Source organism: Pongo abelii, chromosome 5 (assembly GCF_028885655.2).
Source record: "Pongo abelii isolate AG06213 chromosome 5, NHGRI_mPonAbe1-v2.0_pri, whole genome shotgun sequence".
Classification (NCBI taxonomy): Eukaryota; Metazoa; Chordata; class Mammalia; order Primates; family Hominidae; genus Pongo; species Pongo abelii.
In genome coordinates this window covers 112,443,787-112,465,663 of record NC_071990.2, presented here as the reverse complement: position 1 = coordinate 112,465,663, position 21,877 = coordinate 112,443,787, and the positions used below count along the sequence as shown (strand labels likewise).

The 21,877-nt window shown below is 38.5% G+C and overlaps 1 protein-coding gene across 5 annotated transcripts in view; it reads left to right on the top strand.

Moving 5' to 3' along the window:
* The window catches only part of REV3L (REV3 like, DNA directed polymerase zeta catalytic subunit), a 185,834-nt gene that overhangs the window by 151,617 nt on the left and 12,340 nt on the right, over positions 1–21,877 (top strand). For 3 of the 5 annotated variants that reach the window (XM_024248980.3, XM_063725258.1, XM_063725257.1), the window contains 6 exons: positions 102–346; positions 1,694–1,802; positions 3,741–3,947; positions 10,804–10,913; positions 18,080–18,194; positions 19,963–20,100. In XM_024248980.3, coding sequence (XP_024104748.3) covers positions 102–346; positions 1,694–1,802; positions 3,741–3,947; positions 10,804–10,913; positions 18,080–18,194; positions 19,963–20,100 — 924 coding nt within the window. The other 2 variants (XM_063725259.1, XM_063725260.1) reach the window with 2 other exon arrangements.

Here is a 21,877-nt window from a genome sequence, read left to right as displayed (position 1 = left end):
ATACAGTCTTATTCTGAAAAGCAGATTATCCTCAAATGATTATATATTCAAATGACCGATATGTTTAAACTGTGTCTTCTCACCTCCCTTTCTTCCTGCAGTACCGTGTGGAATCAATGATGTTGCGTATTGCTAAACCAATGAACTATATTCCTGTGACACCTAGTGTTCAGCAAAGATCCCAAATGAGAGCCCCACAGTGTGTTCCTCTAATTATGGAGCCTGAATCCCGCTTCTATAGCAACTCTGTTCTCGTTTTGGATTTCCAGTCACTTTATCCTTCTATTGTGATTGCATATAACTACTGCTTTTCCACCTGCCTTGGCCATGTGGAGAACTTGGGAAAGTAAGGTTTTTTTTCACATTTACAATAATGTTGTTGTGCTTTGTACTTCTTACTAAAATTAGACACTTTCTGAGTGTCTCTCTGCTCTGGACACCTTCCCTATGAGCAAGATAAATGGACTGTATCCCAGCTAATCCATTCATTGTAGTTGTCTTACCAATTGACATGGATCACCCTATGATTAATCCAGCTTCATGGATGGATGACTCATGAAGAGGATTGGGAATAGGTCAGCCTTGCAACTGTTTCACTCCATATGTAACTATAGTCTCTTTTAAAATGAAAGTTAAATTGTTGATGTAAATTACCTTTCAGTGGAACAGTTTGAGGATTATGATCTTATAACTCCAACTAGACCTCCTCTTTATTTTTCTTATAAATAGTCCAGGATTTTTAAAATTAAATGTTAGGTTTTATTAATTAATGTAAATTAAATTTTATAAACTGATAATAACATTTTAAATTATCAAAGGATTAGATACTTTTCTTAAATTGTAGGAAATAACGGAGTCTTCCTTTTTATTGATTTTTGCGTATTTGAGACCATGTGTTGGTTTTAGTATATCCTATATTCCTTCATAGAAAGCATCTGTGGAAATTATATTGGTAATCCTGTCTTTTTATTAAAAACAGGAATTTGGAAAATTTACAAGATTTACAGTATTTCTATTTAAGGTTTAAATTATTCTTTACATATATTCACAAGGATGTTAAATAAAAATAAACTTTTATTTAAGTAATTTAGTATAAGATGATTGGGCTGGACGTGGTGGCTCACACCTGTAATCCCAGCACTTTGGGAGGCCAAGGTGGGCAGCTCATGAGGTCAGGAGATCGAGACCATCCTGGCTAACACGATGAAACCCTGTCTCTACTAAAAATGCAAAAAATTAGCCGGGTGTGGTGGCGGGCACCTGTAATCCCAGCTACTCAGGGAGGCTGAGGCAGGAGAATGGCGTGAACCCAGGAGGCGGAGCTTGCAGTGAGCCGAGATCGCTCCACTGCACTCCAGCCTGGGTGACAGAGCAAGACTCCATCTAAAAAAATAATAGTAATAAAATAAATAAGATGATCAGATGTTGAGTTGAAATTTGGTATTTCGGTATAGATTTTACCCATAAATTTTAGGATAGTGCCATTTAAGAAATGTTTCTTGTAATAAATTGTGAATATTTGAAAAACTGTATTTCGGTAATGAGGCAAATAAACATATTACTAAGTACATGAATTCATGTTTAGATGTTTGAAAATGAATTTCTAATGGAGTTAGAAAGATTTTTTAAATTGCATAAAACCTCTGTTCTATGATTTGAGGAAGTATTTGCTTAATGTTCTCTTTCTTAACAGGTATGATGAGTTCAAATTTGGCTGTACCTCTCTGAGAGTACCTCCAGATTTACTTTACCAAGTTAGGCATGATATCACAGTGTCCCCCAATGGAGTAGCTTTTGTCAAGGTAATACTGTCTTGTAAATGAAAGATAACAACTATGGCTTAACTTTTGGAGAGCTGATAATGGTTTAGATATTGTTGGCACATAATAGAAAACAAAAACACCGAGTTTGCTTGAATATTTTATCTCAAAAAGTCAAAGGTATAAGAATCTTCTAAGAGATCACTTCAGGAACAAACCAGTCACCTTGTTTTTCTTGAATTTAGTTTTTAAATCTTTAAATTATTAAATTTTAGTTAACGAAATATTGAAAGAAATAAACGTATGCTTATACCTTCTGCCCTTTATTAGAATCAGGCAGACTTAAATAGCAACTTAATGGTCAAAATGTATTACCTACAAAGATTTAAATTGCTTTAACGTGTAGATGCTACTAGTTGTTGTTCTACATTATTTTAAATTAAGACTATCTTAGAATTAATGATACTCTAATAGACTTATTGATTATATTTTTCAGAAGATATCCAAACTAAAAATAGGATCCCTTTTTTCTCTCCTGTATCTCCCCTCAAAAGAGACAGAGGAAAACTTTATAAATTAAAGATTAATAAGAGACATCTAAAAGAAGATTATATTGCCTCTTATATACCAACTTTATTCCTTTCTTTTCTATTTTCTTAGCAGTGAGTCTGTACTAGAATCATGAGACAGTAGAGTGGTTGATGGTAGAGTGGACCCCACCAGCCCTCAAATTCATTCTGGTGTACTATATCAAAAGTGGCATCATTCTCTACCAGTAAGAGGGAATGCTAACCTAAAATTAGCAATGTAGATGAAGAAAATTTTAACCAAAGAGTTCATGGTATGTTTCTTTTTGGAAAATTTTAAAATGTAGTATTTCAAAGGACTGATGTAGATGAGATCTACTTGGAGAAATGGAAACAGATTTTTTTTTATTAAATGGGTCTCTATATAAAAATCAGTTTTCCCGTCACATTTCTGCGAATTTGGTCCCTGTTCTTTTTATCTTATGTCTTAAAACATTATGGCTGCTTCAAAATGTACACCAAATGAATTAGAGGTTAGAATATGTTCCATTGTCGCATATCTAGCAGCTTATTATCTCCCTTTAACAGCTTTTTTTAAAAACTTGCATCTACTTTTGGACCCAGCGTGTAAAGCTTAATGAAAATAATATTTTTTTAACATTCAGGTGTGTGATTATCCTATACCTGAGATTTTAATTGTTAGGTCTGACATGCATTACCTTGCACGTGTCTGTGAATCATCATCAAAGTTAATACTGTTTTGTGGTTTTCATTCCTACTGGAGTTCTCATAAATTCTCCCTAGTCTTGATGAATACAAATGATTTTTTTTTGGCATCAACAAATTTTATCACCTCACTATTCATCCCCTCTTCCAGATTGCTAATAAATATAGGCCGGAGGGGATGGCTTAGTGGTCTAAGCATCAGATTTGAAATACCTAGAGTCCCTGGAACTGCAGGTTTGAATGTCAGCAGAGTCAACCCAGCTCATCATTCTTCCAAGGTAGATAAATGGAGTTCCATGCAGATTTCTGTGTGGGGTCATTAGGATGAGATCTTTAAAAACTGAGTTGGTTATGAGTGATACAAGTCCCATGTGTCATTTTGAAAGAATGGGGGTTTCTGTCAAAGTTTTGAACAAAATTTCCCTCTGAACTTGTTGTATGGTCACTTATGCACTAGTTGACATCCTCCTCCCTGGAGGTCTCTGAACTCACATAGAAGTGCTCTGTTAGATTTATAAACATTGCAGGAACCATTTAGGAGAAAAATCCTCTTCCAAGAAATAAAATGTGATGATTTTATATTGACGGCCAGTAATACTATGGTCACTCTATTGTTAGCATGTTTCAATTCATGACAGTTGGCCATTATTATGTTTTATGCTTCCTTCTTAATTATGTAAATCTATAATGTTTGAGGGGTTTTAAACATTTTTTTTCTTTATGATAGCCTTCAGTAAGAAAAGGTGTACTACCAAGAATGCTTGAAGAAATTTTGAAGACTAGATTTATGGTGAAGCAGTCAATGAAGGCTTACAGGCAAGACAGAGCCCTGTCACGAATGCTTGATGCACGTCAGTTGGGACTTAAGCTGATAGCAAATGTCACATTTGGCTATACATCTGCTAATTTTTCTGGGAGAATGCCATGCATTGAAGTAAGTGATACAAATCTGTAGTTTTTTCAAAAGAGACTAAGATACAGTGAGGCACGGTGGCACTCACCTGTATTCCCAGTTACTTTGGAAGCTAAGACGTGGGGGCTTCAGCCCAGAGTTGAATCCTACCTGGACAACATAGTGAGACCATCTCTTTTTTAAAAGAAAAAGAAAAAAAAAAAAAAAGGCCAGGCATAGTGGCTCACGCCTGTAATCCCAACACTTTGGGAGGCCGAGGCAGGCAGATCACATGAGGTCAGGAGTCGCGACCAGCGTGGTCAACAGGATGAAACCCCGTCTCTACTAAAAACACAAAAATTATCTAGATGTGGTGGTGGGCACCTGTAATCCCAGTTACTCAAGAGGCCGAGGCAGGATAATTGCTTGAACCCAGGAGGCAGAGGTTGCAGTGAGCCGAGATCGTGCCATTGCACTCCAGCCTGGGCAACAGAATGAGACTTGGTCTCAAAAAAGTGGCTCACACCTGTAACCTCAACACTTTGGGAGGCCAAGGCACGTGGATTACTTGAGCTCAGGAGTTTGAGACCAGCCTGGGCAACACGTTGAAACCCATCTCTAACCAAAAATGCAAAAACTAGCCGGGCATAGTGTTATGTGCCTGTGGTCCCAGTTACTTGGGAAGCTGAGATGGGAGGATCACTAGAGCCCAGGAAGTCAAGGTTGCAGTGAGCCATGATTGCACCACTGCATTCCACCCTGGGTAACAGAACGAGACCCTGTCTCAAAAAAAGAGACTAAAGCAGCATTAAATGAATGCCTGTTCATTCAAGCATTTCATTTTGTTTTAAAACTTTAAACCATTTCATTTCTATGACATAAGATCAGTTTTTCTCATGCCAAGCCTAAATATATACATATTCTTGGGGATCTGTGACTTTTCTCTATAAGATACCTCTGTGTCTTTATTCCAATGATAATTTTAGAAATTAGCATACACCTATTTCTGCATGATCTTCATAACTATACTGTAACTTTCTATTAGCATAAAATTTCAGTGCCACCTTTGTAGCAGTTTTTACAGCAGCCTTGGTACTGCATAATTCATTTTATGTATTGACAAGAGATCTGATTATAGTTATATTGGCTTATCCAAATGTCACAATTAGCCAGGTGTGGTGGCTGACACTTGTGATCCCCACAACTCAAGAGGCTGAGGTGGGAGGATTGCTTGAGCCCAAGAGTTCAAGACTAGCCTAAGCAACATAGTGAGCCCTTGCCTCTATTAATACACAAAATTAAAAACTAAAAAAATTTTTTAAGTCAGAATAAACAACAGTCATTCCATATTTACTAGTATACCAGTAGATATAAAGCAAAACCTTTTTTGCAGTGATAGTGACAGTTGAAAGACATTTTTCATAGAATGACTTAATTTCATATTTACTAAAGTGTTTATTTGATACAAATATAATATAGTGTGACAGGGTAATATAATAATATACTAGTGAGTGAGAAAAGAACAGAGTAACTTGTTATATTGTGATCTTTTCATGCCAAATGAAGGTCAGAAGACGTTGTGGTATATCATATTTGCATTATTTCAGTAAAAGAAAAGCAGGGAAAGCATAAAGTCTTCACACAGCTCACCGTAGGCAAAATGAACTCCAAAAACATGAGCAAGGCAGTAGTGGCATATTCACATTGAAAGCAGCAAAATATCATCTATAGTGGAAACTTAATATTGTTAACTTGAATATTTTGGTACAGTAATATGATTTTGTGCTGGATAAATTTTTTTTATAGTTGGACTGTAAAGGCTGTAAGCAATAAAAGTTTGTATCTAGGTTTATATTTGTATACTTTTAGGTAAGATAAAAAATACTTTGTCAGTCCTGGGGGTTCATATTAATACATTTGAAAACCACTGATCTATATGATCTAGCAGGAAAAAAAATGGAAATGATATTACTAATGTAAAACCAAAAGCTATCCTTTTTTTTTTTTTTTTTTTTTTTTTGAAACAGCGTCTTGCTTTATAAAGCCCAGGCTAGAGTGCAGTGGCTTAACCACGGCTCACTGCAGCCTCGACCTCCCAGGCTCAAGTAATCCTCCCACGTCTGCCTCCAAGTAGCTGGGACCTACAGGTGCTTACCTCTATGCCCAGTTAAGTTTTCTGTTGTTTGTAGAGATGGGGTTTCGCCATGCTGCCCAGGCTGGTCTTGAATTCCTGGGCTCAAGTGATTCTCCTGCCTTGGCAGGGATTACAGGTGTGAGCCACCATGCTTGTCCCAAATCCTTTCTTAGGGGCCATTTCCACATTTCCCTAATTTCTTCCCTGCCTCTCAGTTTTAAAAGTGTTTATTAATGTATTTTAGTAATAAAACAATGCAGAAATTATACTATTTTTAAAATATGTAAATACTGTAACTTTAGAATAACCAGAATTTGGTAGGATTTTTGAACTAGCAGTGGAAGTTTAGGAATAGGGTTTCATCAGGGAATACGTTGCTGCTTTGCACGGTGAACTCAGACTGCCAAGCGGTACCTGCTTCCTTGACCCTGGTCTTCTCAGCTATCCTCAGGTTAATGACTGCAAGCATGCATTTGACCCCTCATCATATGCTAACTTCACAACAGTACAATGTTAACTTCTAGGTGAAATCATGAGTGGAAAAAGCAGCTAACATCACAGAAAGAGCCTCTTATGAATAAGTGAAAAGTTAGCACCAATAGAGTAAAAATGGAAGATATCAGCCACTTTTTTTTTTTAAAGGGCAGATGGCTTCATTCTTTTTTATGGCTGTATGATATTCCATTGTACACATAATATGGCATTTCCTTTATCCATTCACCCGTTGATGGACACTTAGGTTGTTTCCATATCTTGGCTATTGTGAATAGTGCTACAATAAATATGGGAGTGCAGATATCAATTCAATGTACCAATTTCCTTTTTTTTTTTTTTGGGATATGTACCCAGCAGTGGGATATCTGGATCATATGGTAGTTCTATTTTTAGATTTTTGCAGCATCCTATATTGTTCTACACAGTGGCTCTACTAATTTACATTCCCACTACAGTGGGTTCCCCTTTCTCCACATCCTTGCCAGCATTCATTATTGCCTGTTTTTTGGATAAAAGCCACTTTAGCTGGGGTGAGAAGATATCTCATTATAATTTTGATTTGCATTTCTCTAATTAGCAGTAGTAGTCATTTGTATGTCATCTTTTGAGAAATGTCTATTCAGACCTTTTGTGCATTTTTAATCGAATTATTTGTTTTTTTCCTACTGAGTTGTTTGAGTTCCTTACATATTCTGGTTATTAATCCCATGTTAGATGGGTAGTTTGCAAATATTTTCTCCCATTCTATGGGTTGTCTCTTCACTTTGTTATTTCCTTTACTGTGCAGAAGCTTTTTAGCTTTATGTGATCCCATTTGTCCAGTAATCAGCCCTAAAAAAGAATAAAATCCTGTCATTTGCAAAACATGGATGGAACTGAAGGACATTATGCTAAGTGAAATAAGCCAGACAGAGAAAGACAAATATCACATGTTCTCACTCTTATGGAAACTACAAAAAATAAAGGAACTAATGGAGATAGAGGGTAGAATGATGGTTGCCAGAGGCAATGAGGTGGGGAGGGAGGGAGATAAAGTAGAAATGATTAATGAGTACAAAAATACAATTAGAATGAATAAAATCTAGTATTTAGTAGCACAGTAACTACAGTGAATAGCAACTTATTGTATATTTTTAAATAACTAAAAGAATGGAATTGAAATGTCTAACACAAATAAATGATAAATGCTTGAGGTGATGGATATCCCAGTTACCCTGATTTGATCATTACACATTGTCTGCCTGTGTACATCATATGTACCGCATATACATATATATACAACAGTTATGTATCCAGAATAATTAAAAGCTTTTAAAAGCGAGAGGCAAATGGATTACTGACTGTGGTCTCCTGCTTTCCTTCAGAGAACACACAGTCAAAAAAGTACTAGATCTGGACTATCATAGAGAAAGATAAGACTTTGTAAGCATATAAGGAGAATATGGAGAATAAATAAATGTAGCTAATAGTTGTAGGTTAATGTCTCTGTCTCAGTACCATTATAGAGAAAGACAAGACTTGGTAAGCAAAAATTCCTATGAAGAGAATATGGAGAATAAAGTAGCTAATAGTGGAGGTTAATGTCTCTGTCTCAGTTGGACTTACTTCATAAATTAAAATTTTTATATGTCGACAGTTTTCTACTATTGGTCATTCATATTTATGATAAAGGTATATTTGTGACTTTTTAAAAATTGTCTGAACTTTATTTCTTCCTTTTTATGTCTGTTCAGATAATTAATTTTTACTTAAAACATTTGTTTTTATTAAGACTTTTGAGGCCAGGTGCGGTGGCTCACGCCGGTAATCCCAGCACTTTGGGAGGCCGAGGCGGGTGGATCACGAGGTCAGGAGATCAAGACCATCCTGGCTAACGTGGTGAAACCCCGTCTTTACTAAAAATACAAAAAATTAGCCAGGCATAGTGGCGGGTGCCTGTAGTCCCAGCTACTTGGGAGGCTGAGGCAGGAGAATGGCGTGAACCCAGGAGGTAGAGGTTGCAGTGAGCCGAGATCGCGCCACTGTACTCCAGCCTGGGCGACAGAGTGAGACTCCATCTCAAAAAAAAAAAAAAAAAGACTTTTGAGCATCCCCAGTCATGGCCTAAATTGTGAAACCATTTCTTTTTCTCTTTTAAATCCTCTCTTAGCCCTTTAATGAAGTAATGCTTTTCAGGTTAGGAACCTTGGCACAAAGTAGCAGAATCTGTTAATTTAATTACTTCTCCTTCCCTCTTCCGCCTCCCCCTCACTCTAGTGCTGCTGAATTCTTCTTATTACATGATCTTCAGGGGTAACTGCAGAGTTCTGACTCTTTGGGGTATAACTTAAATGCGTCAGAGTAAGAACATTAGGCAGACATTTAAGACCACTATGTATATGTACGAGTATATACTTACTTGTAAGTATATATCTCAGAGATATATTTGACTTTGACACTAAGATGGCTTGCTTATGCAGCTCTTTGTCCTCACATATTTAAAAGTTGACCTTGTTTGAAAGTGGCAGTAGGTAACAGAACATTTTATTCAATTTGAGTTTCCATTAGATAACATGATTTTTGTAATGTATTAAGTTACAGTTACGTTCTCAAGATTTTCTGATGTACTAGAGGTCTCAGCAGAATTCATAATCTTAATTTAAAACCCAAGGCCAGGCATGGTGGCTCACACTTGTAATTCCAACACTTTGGGAGGCTGAGGCAGGTGGATAATTTGCGGCCAGGAGTTCAAGACCAGCCTGGCCATCATGGCAAAACCCTGTCTACTAAAAATATGAAAAATAGCTGGGCATGGTGGCGCATGCCTGTAATCCCAGCTATTCGGGAGACTGAAGCACGAGAATTGCTTGAACCCAGGAGGCAGAGGTTGCAGTGAGCCAAGCTCACACCACTGTACTCCAGCCTGGGCGACAGAACGAGACTCTGTCTCAAAATAAATAAATAAATCAGAATAAATAAATAAATAAATCCCAACTCGTTTCTACTACCAGTTTTATTATTTATTCCTTTGTTCATATACTTAATATGTCCTTTGTAATGCAACTTTAAACAGCCTTTTAAATACTATTCAATCCTACATTTAGTAATTCAAATTTTACAGTAAAGGGAGAAGGATCATTATTGCTATTGTTTGCTTCTTAACAAAAAACAAAAATGTGCAGTTTGCGTTTTAAAATTGCAAAAGGAATGCTCCATTTATGTTTTATGTTGAATGGCAATTTTTCCCACTCTTAGCTTTAATGAGTTTAATAAATAAAACAGCATTGTTATATAGTCTCTCCTTAATTTACTTGACTATAAAATCTCATTAGCATGCTTCTCATATTTGTCAAGGCCCAGCATCTTTTTGTTTTGTAAACTCATGCTGTGGTCACTGTTAAAATTCACTAATCACCAATGAGTAAAACCTCCCTAGATATATATCTACCTATTTAATTTAAATTGAACAGTTTTAATATATTTCCCATCATATAATTAGATACATTTTTCCTTGTATAACCAGTCACAAGATTGAAGTTCAGCATTAACTTTAATGATATTGAAAGACATTATCATCAACAGTTCAACAGAAAAATTTTGAGAGATACACGTACATATACTCATGCACCCACAAAGAGTGCTTTTCTGCCTAATGAGTTGTAAGGGCACATAAGAAAGTTGAGTAGGTCGGGCATGGTGGCTCACGCCTATAATCCCAGTACTTTGGGAGGCCAAGGTGGGCGGATCATGAAATCAGGAGTTCGAGACTAGCCTGGCCAATATGGTGAAACCCCATCTCTACTAAAAAATACAAAAATTCTCTGGGTGTGGTGGCGTGTGCCTGTAGTCCCAGCTACTCAGGAGGCTGAGGCAGAAGAATCGCTTGAACCCAGGAGGCAGAGGTTGCAGTGAGCCAAGATTGTGCCACTGCACTCCAGCCTGGGTGACAGAGTGAGACTCCTCAAAAAAAAAAAAAAATTCTTGAATAAAGGATTATTCTTCCAAGAATCCAACGTAGCTGTGTACCTTGTAACAAGTGCAGTCCACTTACTGTTACACTCAAAGACAAGTTTGTATATTGATTGGTTGTTTCAAATTCTTCACCTCAGTTTCTTCTTGAGTACTTGTAGAAAGAATGATGATACTGATGGCTATTTTGATTTCTTTTTTACGTTCTTTTCTTGTTTCATTTCTGGAAATATTTAGTAATTAAATGTATTATATGTTAAAGTCTGCTGACTTATACTGAGCTATGTTAAGAAATTATTTCCAATGTGTTTGTACCAACAGGTTGGCGATAGTATTGTTCACAAAGCCAGAGAGACCTTGGAACGAGCTATTAAACTGGTGAATGATACCAAGAAATGGGGAGCTAGGGTTGTATATGGCGATACTGACAGGTAATGGGTTTTTGGTTTTGTAGTTGTCTTTTTGCATCTCTCCAGATCCTCATTTCAGTGTTTAAAATGGCTTAAGGGAATCTTTTCTAAAAATAGAGTTCTGTCTGAGTCCTTTCCAGTCCTTACGATCTCATGATCAGAGTTAACACAGATCCTGATTTACCAGATAGGATTGTAAGAGACAGTTTGTGTTCTGAGCCACAAACTGAAGATACCTATGGCTTCCCTCCAGGTAGCTCTAAGCCAAGTAGATAGTGATCTGTAAACTAACTGTATGCAGGAGTCTATTTAAAGAAACTACTTTTAATGTGAACAATTCCTCTAATATAGCTGTAACTCTCTGAATTTAAGTGTATATCTTAAAATAATTAAACTGTTTTTGAAGGACAGTTGCCAGAACTGTGAGTGGTTAACTTACCACTCGGCCCCAGAATATGTTGACCTTCTAAGAGAGGTGCATATAGGCAAATACAGTTTTCCATTTGATTCCAGAGGGTCCACAGACTTCCTCGAGCCTATTATTTATGGATTGGCAAATAATGTGCCTGCATTTGAAGGCACATTATTAATAATGTAAATTATTAACACCAGCTTGCATGCTTCCTTGCTTGCTGTGATATTTTTCAGGTTTCAGTTATTTATGTAACATCTTTTTTGCATGGCTTATTGAAATTCTTCTAGAATGTAGGCACTATTCAAATTTCTTACAGTGAAATTTTTTCCATATTGGGGACATAGAGTCACAGTGTGATCATGCTAAGAGCACTTGCATCAAGACCTCTGATCTCTTTACAGTCCAACAGAGCAATAGGAGATAATGCTTCTGATCATTAAATAGTTTATAAGTAATCTTTGAACAGCATTTAATCTTATCCAGTTCTTTGAAATGTTCATACAGACAGCATAATCATATTAATGCTGAATGAGACCTTGCCTTATAGAGCAGCTGTTTCATTACCAGCCGGTGGGGATAGTTTCAAATTATCCAGGCCCTAATTATCCGTATTCTCTCCTGTTCCTCATCAAAAGCCACTTCTTAGTTTGGCTTTTTACTTCTCTATGAAACTACTTCTGCTGGGTATTCTAGCAAAATAAGAGTTACTAAAATAAGTTCTGCACTTGTTAGCAGAACTCCTTAAAAAATATTTAGGGAAAAATGTTAATCCTTTAACTTACTGATTTTAATTCAGGGGCTATCCATGTTGTTGACAACACCCAGAAGTCAGCATGATTCTGATTGTAGTTATATTATTTACCCTTTAAGATCTGTAAGAAGTCAAGCTACAAAAAATAATAGATTCACAGAATGTCAGAGCCGGAAGGGATTTTGATATTATTTAGGCCAGCAGTTTTCATACTTGGGGAGAGCTTAGAATGTGCCTCAAGTGATGCTTATTAAGAACAAATTTCCCTAGGATAAGAAATTTAAGATCTTGCAACTAGTCAGTAAAGAGCCATAAATTGATATTCAGTGTTTTGATTCCTAGCTGATACTTTCTCTCTACATCAGATTTTATAGTTATTATATGATTCCAGTCAAAGGAAATTTACTTGGAATGTCATTAAAACTTTTGATCACCATTCACTACCTGATACATTCAGCAAACATTGGCCAGGCGTGCTGGCTCATGCTTGAAATCCTAGAACTTTGGGAGGCCAAGGCAGGTGGATTGCTTGAGCCCAGAAGTTTTAAGACCAGCTTGGGCAACAAAGTGCAACCCTGTCTCTACAAAAAATTAAAAAATTAGCCGGACATGGTGGTGTGCACCTGTACTCCTAGCTACTTGGGAGGCTGTGAGGTGGGAAGATGGCTTGAACCCAGGAGTTGAAGGCTGTAGTCAACCATGATCATGCCACTGCACTCCAGCCTGGGTGACAGAATGAGACCCTGTCTCAAAAACAAGAAACCCAAATGTTTAGTGACGTTTGTATGAGGGCAATTCACAACAGTGTCACCCTGGCAGAATACAAGTAAGTTCTTGAAGGAGGACAAAAAAAAGTCAGTACCATAGTTTTTGGCTCCACAGCGCCCAGTCCTACCCAACAATATTTTACTCCTTAGTAATTACTTTGCCTTGTTAAATATAATTTAAATTTATGTTTTTTTTCCTTGGAAGGACAATAATAATAAAAGGTTGAGAAACACTGCTCTTGGGATAATAGGTAATGCTTGGTGGAGTGAAAAAGAGTTCCTGGCTGGGCGCAGTGGCTCACGCCTGTAATCCCAGCACTTTGGGAGGCCAAGGCAGGCGGATCACCTGAGGTCAGGAGTTCGAGACCAGCCTGACCATATGGAGAAATGCCATCTCTACTAAAAATACAAAATTAGCTGGGCGTGGTGGCGCATGCCTGTAATCCCAGTTACTTGGGAGGCTGAGGCAGGAGAATCGCTAGAACCCGGGAGGCAGAGGTTGCAGTGAGCCAAGATTGCGCCATTGCACTCCAGCCTGGGCAACAAGAGTGAAATTCCCATCTCAAAAAAAAAAAAAAAAAAAAAAAAGGCCAGGTGCAGTGGCTCACACCTGTAATCCCTGCACTTTGGGAGGTCGAGGTGGGTGGATCACCTGAGGTCAGGAGTTCAAGACCAGCCTGGCCAACATGATGAAACCCCATCTCTACTAAAAATTAAAAAAATTAGCTGGGTGTGGTGGCGCATGCCTATAATCCCAGCTACTCAGGAGGCTGAGGCAGGAGAATCGCTTGAACGCGGGAAGTGGAGGTTGCAGTGAGCCAAAATTGCGCCACTGCACTCCAGCCTGGGCAACAAGAGCAAAACTCCGTCTCAAGGGAAAAAAAAAAAAAAAAAGTTCCCAACTGAGAGTGAGGAGACCTAGATTCTCTTCCTCATCATCAAAATGAAGGAAATCTGATAGATGAAGGTAAATGACCTTCCAATTATGATGACATTCCAATTAAACTTTTAGTTATTTTTAAATGTATAAGTTATTGTTGACCGTAATCGCTCTGCTGTGCTATCAAATACTAGGTCTTATTCTAACTACATTTTTGTACCCATTAACCATCCCCACTTCCCCACACATACACAGTACCTTTCCCAGCCCCTGGCAACCTAGCAGAAACTTTTTTTTTTTTTTGTCCTGAGACAGAGTCTCACTCTGCCACCCAGACTGGAGTGCAGTGCAGTGGCGCGATCTCGGCTCACTGCACGCTCCGCCTCCCGGGTTCACGCCATTCTCCTGCCTCAGCCTCCCGGAGTAGCTGAGACTACACAGGCATGCACCACCATGCCCAGCTAATTTTTGTATTTTTAGTAGAGATGGGGTTTCACTATGTTGGCCAGGCTGGTCTTGAACTCCTGACCTCGTGATCCACCCACCTTGGCCTCCCAAAGTGCTGGGATTACAGGCATGAGCCACTGCACCCAGCCAATAATAACTTTTAAGATGTAAAGTATATGTACCTTTATTTCTTTATCATTTTTATGGAATTATAATTTTTAACAACATGTATAGTATGTAATAAAATATAAAAATATATAGGCCCAAGTTACCAGCTATCATGCCAGTCAAGATATAGAACACTTTTTATCACCCTAAAAAGTTATCTCATTCTCCCTTTACAGTGAATCCCTCACCTTCACTCCATGCCCTAGACAACCACTTATCTGATTTTTATTACCATAGCTTAGTTTTGCCTATTATAAAACCGTACAGAAATATGTGTATGTCTACTTATTTTAAATGTTGCATATGGCCGGGTGCGGTGGCTCATGCCTGTAATCCCAGCACTTTGGGCAGATCACCTGAGGTTGGGAGTTCGAGACCAGCCTGACCAACATGGAGAAACCCCATCTCTACTAAAAATACAAAATTTGCCGGGCGTGGTCGTGCATGCCTGTAATCCCAGCTACTCGGGAAGCTGAGGGAGGAGAATCGCTTGACTTGGGAGGCAGAGGTTGCGGTGAGCTGAGATCGCGCCATTGCACTCCAGCCTGGGCAACAAGAGCAAAACTCCATCTCAAAAAACAAAACAAAAAAAATGTTGCATTCATCATTGCATCTGAACATTTCAAGAATAATAATCTTTCATAAAAACAGTTGGCAGTTGCACTTGAAGTTCAACATACACTTAGCATATGACCCAGTGATTCCACTCCTTTATGCTTATCTTGGAAAAAAGAAAACCTGGCCGGGCGTGGTCAGTGGCTCACACCTGTAATCCCAGCACTTTGGGAGGCTCAGGCGGGCAGATCATGATGTCAGGAGATTGAGACCATCCTGGCTAACACGGTGAAACCCTGTCTCTACTAAAAATACAAAAAATCAGCCGGGCGTGGTGGCAGGCCCCTGTAGACGCAGCTACTCAGGAGGCTGAGGCAGGAGGATGGCATGAACTCGGGAGTTGGAGCTTGCAGTGAGCCGAGATCGCGCCACTGCAACTCCAGCCTGGGTGACAGAGCAAGACTCCGTCTCAAAAAAAAAAAAAAAAAAAAAAAGAAAAAGGAAAAGCTATGTCCACACAAAAACTTGTGTACGATTCTTCATTGGAGCTTTGTTCGTAATAGTCCAAAACTGCAAAATATCTAAACGTCTATCAGTGAGTGATTGGACAAGCAAATTGTGGTATATCCATACAGTGGAATACTGCTCAACAGTGGAAACCAACCAGTTGCTGTAATTCTGACACCATGGCTGAATCTCAAAATATGCTGAGTGAAAGAAGACAGGTATAAAAGAGTACATACTATATAGTTTCATTTATATAAAATTGTTATTTATTTACTTAGAGACAGGGTCTCACTATATTGCCCAGGCCCATCTCAAACTCCTGGCCTCAAGCAGTCCTCCACTTCAGCCTCCAGAGTTGCTGGGATTACAGGCAAAAGCTACTATACCCAGCTCATTTATATAAAATTCATGGAAAAAACCTATAGTAACAGAAAGCAAGTCTTATGTATTGAACCTGGGGCCAGGAATAGACTGAAAAATTATTGTGAAGGAGTACAAGGAGGTCGAGGCTGCAGTGAGCCATGATTATGCCACTGCACTCCAGCCTCGGTAACAGAGTGAGACCCTGCCTCTTAAAAAAAGAAAATTAAAATAAGGTAGTATTGGTATAAATGAGCATCAGATGGCCTATAAAGAAACTAAAAAAACCTTCAGATGGTTCAAAGTATAGCCTAGATTGAAGGTCTAATTAACTAAGGCATTTTTATTCTACCTTAGTGAATGTTAAAATTAATTCAGATTGAGACAATATTTATTTTAAAGACTTTTAGTAGAGTTGAATAAACTACTTTTTTCCTTTCTTTTAATTTTTCCTATTAGGCTGTCAGGCAAGTACTGTCTCCAGTATTAGCAGGGACTTTTTCCAAAGAAACCATCCAAAATGGGATTTAAAAATCCAGTATAAAAACACTTCAGAAATATGAGATTGGTTTATATGGCTAGAAAAAAGAATCTTAAAGTCATGTTTCAAGATACCATCCATTTCCACTATTTAGTGTCTTTTCACTAGAAATATAAGTGAAGATGAACTTTATAATCTATCTTACTTAAATATTTATTAACCATTACTTCTGTTGGTGGTTAGGTTGTAGTATATACTGAAATAGAAAAAAAGATGCCCAATGCATTTTATCAGTTTTTTTTGAGTGTATTTTGTATGGGTATTTTGAGTATATTTTGTATTGGTATTTTTTAGTCATGTAATTCGATATTATTCATTACCAAGTAACATGATCCATTATAGCAAATGAAAAGATTTACAGATATCCACAAAGTGTTTGTAATGTCTGTTTTCTATATGATATGATTACAGATGTTGATTTTCTTCCATGTGTCTTTTTATGTTTTCTAACTATTTTTCAGTTAACATACATTACCGAATATATGTCTGTCTTTTTTTTTTTTTTTGAGATGGAGTCTCGCTCTGTCACCCAGACTGGAGTGCAATGGCACAATCTCGGCTCACTGCAACCTCTGCCTCCTGGCTTCAAGCGATTCTCCCACCTCAGCCTCCCAAGTAACTGGGACTACAGGCACACGCCACCTCCCCTGGCTAATTTTTGTAATTTTTTAGTAGAGACGGGGTTTTGCCATGTTGGCCAGGCTGGTCTCAAAATCCTGACCTCAGGTGATACACCCGCCTCAGCCTCCCAAAGTGCTGGGATTACGGGTGTGAGCCACTGCACCCAGCCAATGTCTCTCTTTTTTAAGTTGAGTGGTTCTGGCCTTAAGGGAACTTCTCCCATATCACAAGTACATCTTCCATTTTCTTATAATCACATCGTCTCTTATTTTGTGATGTACTTAACTGTGTACCATAGCGGTCCCCAACCTTTTTTTTTTTTTTTAAAGATGGACTCCTAAGCTGCAGTGCAGTAGTATAATCTCAGTTCACTGCAACCTCTGCCTGGCAGGCTCAAGCAGTTCTCCTGCCTCAGCCTCCCAAGTTGCTGGGATTATAGGCACATGCCACCAGGCCTGGCTAATTTTCATATTTTAGTAGAGATAGGGTTTCACCATGTTGGTCAGGCTGGTCTCCAACTCCTGACCTCAGATGATCCACTGCCTTGGCCTCCCAAAATGTTGGGATTATAGGCGTGAGCCACTGTGCCTGGACCACAGGGGTCCCCAACCTTTTTAGCACCAGGGATCGGTTTCATGGAAGACAATTTTTCTGCAGACCAGGTGGTTTGGAGATGAAACTGTTCCACCTCAGATCATCAGGCATTAGATTCTCATAAGGTGCACACAACCTAGATCCTTCACTTGTGCTCAGTTCACAATAGGGTTCATGCTCCTATGAGAATCTCATGCTGCCACTGATTTGACTAATCTGCCACTGATCACAGACTGACTGGTATCAGTCTGTAGCCTTGGGGTTAGTGACCCCTTGTGTACCATACAAAGCCTTAAATGTTCAGGGATGATCCAGGACTTTCTTGACTACTGGGATATCTGAGCTGATCTGTGTGTTAGAAATATTGGATGTCTTAAAAGATTTGTAACAAGACATATCATGAGTACATAAGGAAAGTAATAAAACAGGAAAGCTTACATAGGAAGCATCTTAAAGAGTAAATAGGAGAAAGGGAGTTTTCTTTGGCATTAGACAAGAGTCGTAGCCAGGAAAGTTACTCTTGATAAAATTTTTGTTATAATGACTTCCTCATTACCTTACTTTATTTTTAATCCCCTTAGTATGTTTGTGCTACTGAAAGGAGCCACTAAGGAGCAGTCTTTTAAGATTGGTCAGGAAATTGCCGAAGCTGTAACTGCTACCAATCCTAAACCAGTGAAATTGAAGTTTGAAAAGGTAAGAGGAATGTAATATTAGTAATCACATATAAAATTCATATACCTTCTAGAGACCTCTGATTTGTTCAGTACATTTTAAGAATCACTAACAGTATATGGGTCTATTAAAGTATTAAATTTGGGTCACTGGCTCATGTCTGTAATCCTGGCACTTCGGGAGGCCAAAGCAGGAGGCTTGCTTGAGACGAGGAGTTTGAGGTCAGCCTGGACAACGTAGCCAGACCCCATCTCTACAAAAATTAAAAAGTTAACCAGGCATAGTGGCACACACCTGTAGTCCCAGCTATTCCAGAGGCTGAAGTAGGAGGACCACTTGAGCCCAGGTATTCAAGGTTACAGTGAACTGTGATTGACCAGTGCACTCCAGCCTGGGGAACAAAGTAAGACCCTGTCTCTAAAAAAAAAAAGTATTTAAATATTTTCTCTTTTGTATAATTTTCTCAAAATTTGTTTAGTAATGTATATATGTAAGGAAATGAAAACTTTGTTCCAGTAACTATTATTGTGTAACAGATCACCCCAAACTTAATGGTGTAAAACAGCCAGCATTTCATTCTGCTCATATTTTCTGGCTCAGGAATGCAGACAGGGTGCAACTGGAATGGCTTTTCTCTGCTGCACGATGTCTAGTTCCTCAGCTGAGAAGATTGTTAGGGGTTGGGGTAACCCAACCGGCAGCTAAGGGTTGAAACCATCTGAAGCTTGCTTACCATCATGTCTGGTGGTTGATGCTGGGTACTAGTTGGGATATCAGCCAGAACACCTACCAGTGGCCTTTCACCGGGGCTGCTTGTTCTCCCTCACAACATGAGGGTTGGGTTCTAGGTGTGAACATCCCAAAGAAACACAAAAGCTGCTTTGTTTTTTATGACCCAGGCTCAAAGTCACACACTGTCACACGCCTCTCTAGATTTAAAGGGAGTGAACTTAGACCCCACTATTAATAGGAAGAATGTCAAAGTCACATTGTAAGAAGACCACGTAGGATGGAAAATATATTCTTTCTTTGCAAAACAAAGTCTACCACAAGGACTTTCAACTCTTTTTCACTTACTTTTGGATATCAAATATGTATTTCTTTCTTTCTGTATAAAAGATACTTAGCCTAGGAACTGTGTGGAATACGAAGAAGCATTTAAGACACAGTCCTGCCCTCTAAGAGCCAGTAATCTAAAAGGAAAGGTTAGGAATGTATATAAGCAGTCTCTTATTATAAACATAACAGAAAGCAAGATGAGAATAGCCCGCTTAAACACTGTGAGAGCACAAAGGAAAGGAGGAATTGTGTCCTCCTGGGCTGGATAGGGAGACTCCATATAGGAAGTAACAATGAACTGTGTCTTGAAAAATTGTTAGAATTTCAGTAGGCAGACATGGGGCTGCAATCATTCTGCACAGAAGAAAATGGCATGTATGGAATTGGAAAAGCACAGTATGGAAATACGGGGAAGCAGGAGATAGATCCGGAAAAATAAAGTTGAGACCAGACTGTAGACTGTCTTGAATGCCAAGCTAAAGTGTTTATACTTTATTCAGTAAATAAACAAAACTGGTAGTGCAAGAAAAGGAGTGAGCAAGTGGTAACAACTTAAAGACAATTCATTTTGCTCCCACATGTTATATCATGAATTTGTTGGGCCCAAAGTCGTATTTAGAATTTTTTAAATAATTGATATTTGATTAAAGAAAGCACAAAGACATAAAAATAAAACATTCTTGGCGGGAGAAAATGGTTTTTAAGAGGCATTTTATTAATTTTACCACAGGTATATTTGCCCTGTGTTTTACAAACAAAAAAGAGGTATGTGGGTTACATGTATGAAACACTGGATCAGAAGGACCCGGTATTTGATGCAAAAGGAATAGAAACAGTCAGAAGAGATTCCTGCCCTGCTGTTTCTAAGGTAAGGTTTATCTGTCTTGTCTTCATCTGTAAGAAGTAAGTGGCTAAAGTATCTGGTGAAAATGTAACTATCCTTAAACATACATCTAGGTGAAGGAACTATATAGCCTATATAATTAATATAACTATAGGAGTAACTACATGAATTTTGAGAATTTTATTTGTAGTATCTTATTTTGTTTTTGTTTGTTTGAGACAGGGTCTCACTTTGTCACCCAGGCTGGAGTGCAGTAGTCCAATCCTGGCTCACTGCAGCCTTGACCTCCTGAGCTCAAGCAATCTTTCCGCCTCAGCCTCCTGAGTAGCTAGAATTTTATTTCTAATAAAAACAATTTATTTGATTTTAGTCCTTAAGTTTCTGACTTCCTCCCATACCTTACGTTTTATCAAAAATTACTAAAAAGCAATACATGAGAGTTTCCTGCCTATTGCCTGGAGATCATATATGTCATAGTGTGACAACTCCCGAAAGCAGAGCAGGATAAACAAGACAAACAGACCAGGTGTGGTGGCTCACGCCTGTAATCCCAGCACTTTGGGAGGCCAAGGCAGGCAGATCACTTGAGATCAGGAGTTCGAGACCAGCCTGGCCAACATAGTGAAACCCCATCTCTACTAAAAATACAAAAATTATCCAGGTGTGGTGGCGCATGCCTGTAATCCCAGCTACTCAGGAGGCTGAGGTGTGAGAATCACTTGAACCCGGGAGGAGGAGGCTGCAGACAGCCAAGATCACAATACTGCACTCAGCCTGGGCAAGAGAGTGAGACTCCATCAAAATAGAGAGAAACAGAGAGATTGCATAAGTAACATAATCCATTCCAGATTAACTGAACTTTCATTTATTTGGATTATCAAATACAAATTAGGAAGATTTCCAAACAATTAGCTATAAATTACTCAAATTTCTCAGCCATAATAACCATGATATTTTTTGGCTTTTTCTTTACTCAGGCCTAGACTCCTTCTATAGCAAAACAAAAATAAATGGTATAAATGGGAATAGCATTCTATATACTGTTTGATGAGAGCATTAAAAGCATAGTGGATTGAATATTATCAATATATTATGTCATATATATAATATTATGTGAATTTGGGGTTTTTTCCAGCAGTATTTCTGGAAGAGATATAATCCAGTACCTTCTTTCTCTGTAGGCAGACTTGTACTCAAGCTAAATTAATAAGCTTATTGTATAAATATCCATTGGTTCCAGTATTCAGAATAAGACACAGAGCTTTCACCTAGAACTAACTTAATCTACTTGGCCGGGCACGGTGGCTCACGCCTATAATCCCAGCGCTTTGGGAGGCCGAGGCGGGCGGATCATGAGGTCAGGAGATCGAGACCATCCTGGCTAACACGGTGAAACCCCGTCTCTACTAAAACAAAAAATTAGCCGGGCGTGGTGGCACACGCCTGTAGTCCCAGCTACTCGGGAGGCTGAGGCAGGAGAATCGCTTGAACCCGGGAGGCAGAGGTTGCAGTGAGCCGAGATCACGCCATTGCACTCCAGCCTGAGTGACAGAGCAAGACTCTGTCTCAAAAAAAAAAAAAAAAAATTAATCTTACGTAAATCCACTGCATGCTGGTTATTTCCTAGTAGAAATTTCCAACACAGAAAATTCTGTCATAGTTATTTATCAACATTATAAAAAGTCAAAAAGGCTGATTTTGATTTGACTGCCTGGTGATCTTTAAACTTCTCTGTGCTTCCTGTGACTGAATCAGGACCCTTTCTATACTGGTAAATAAAAAAACAATACATGAAATCGTG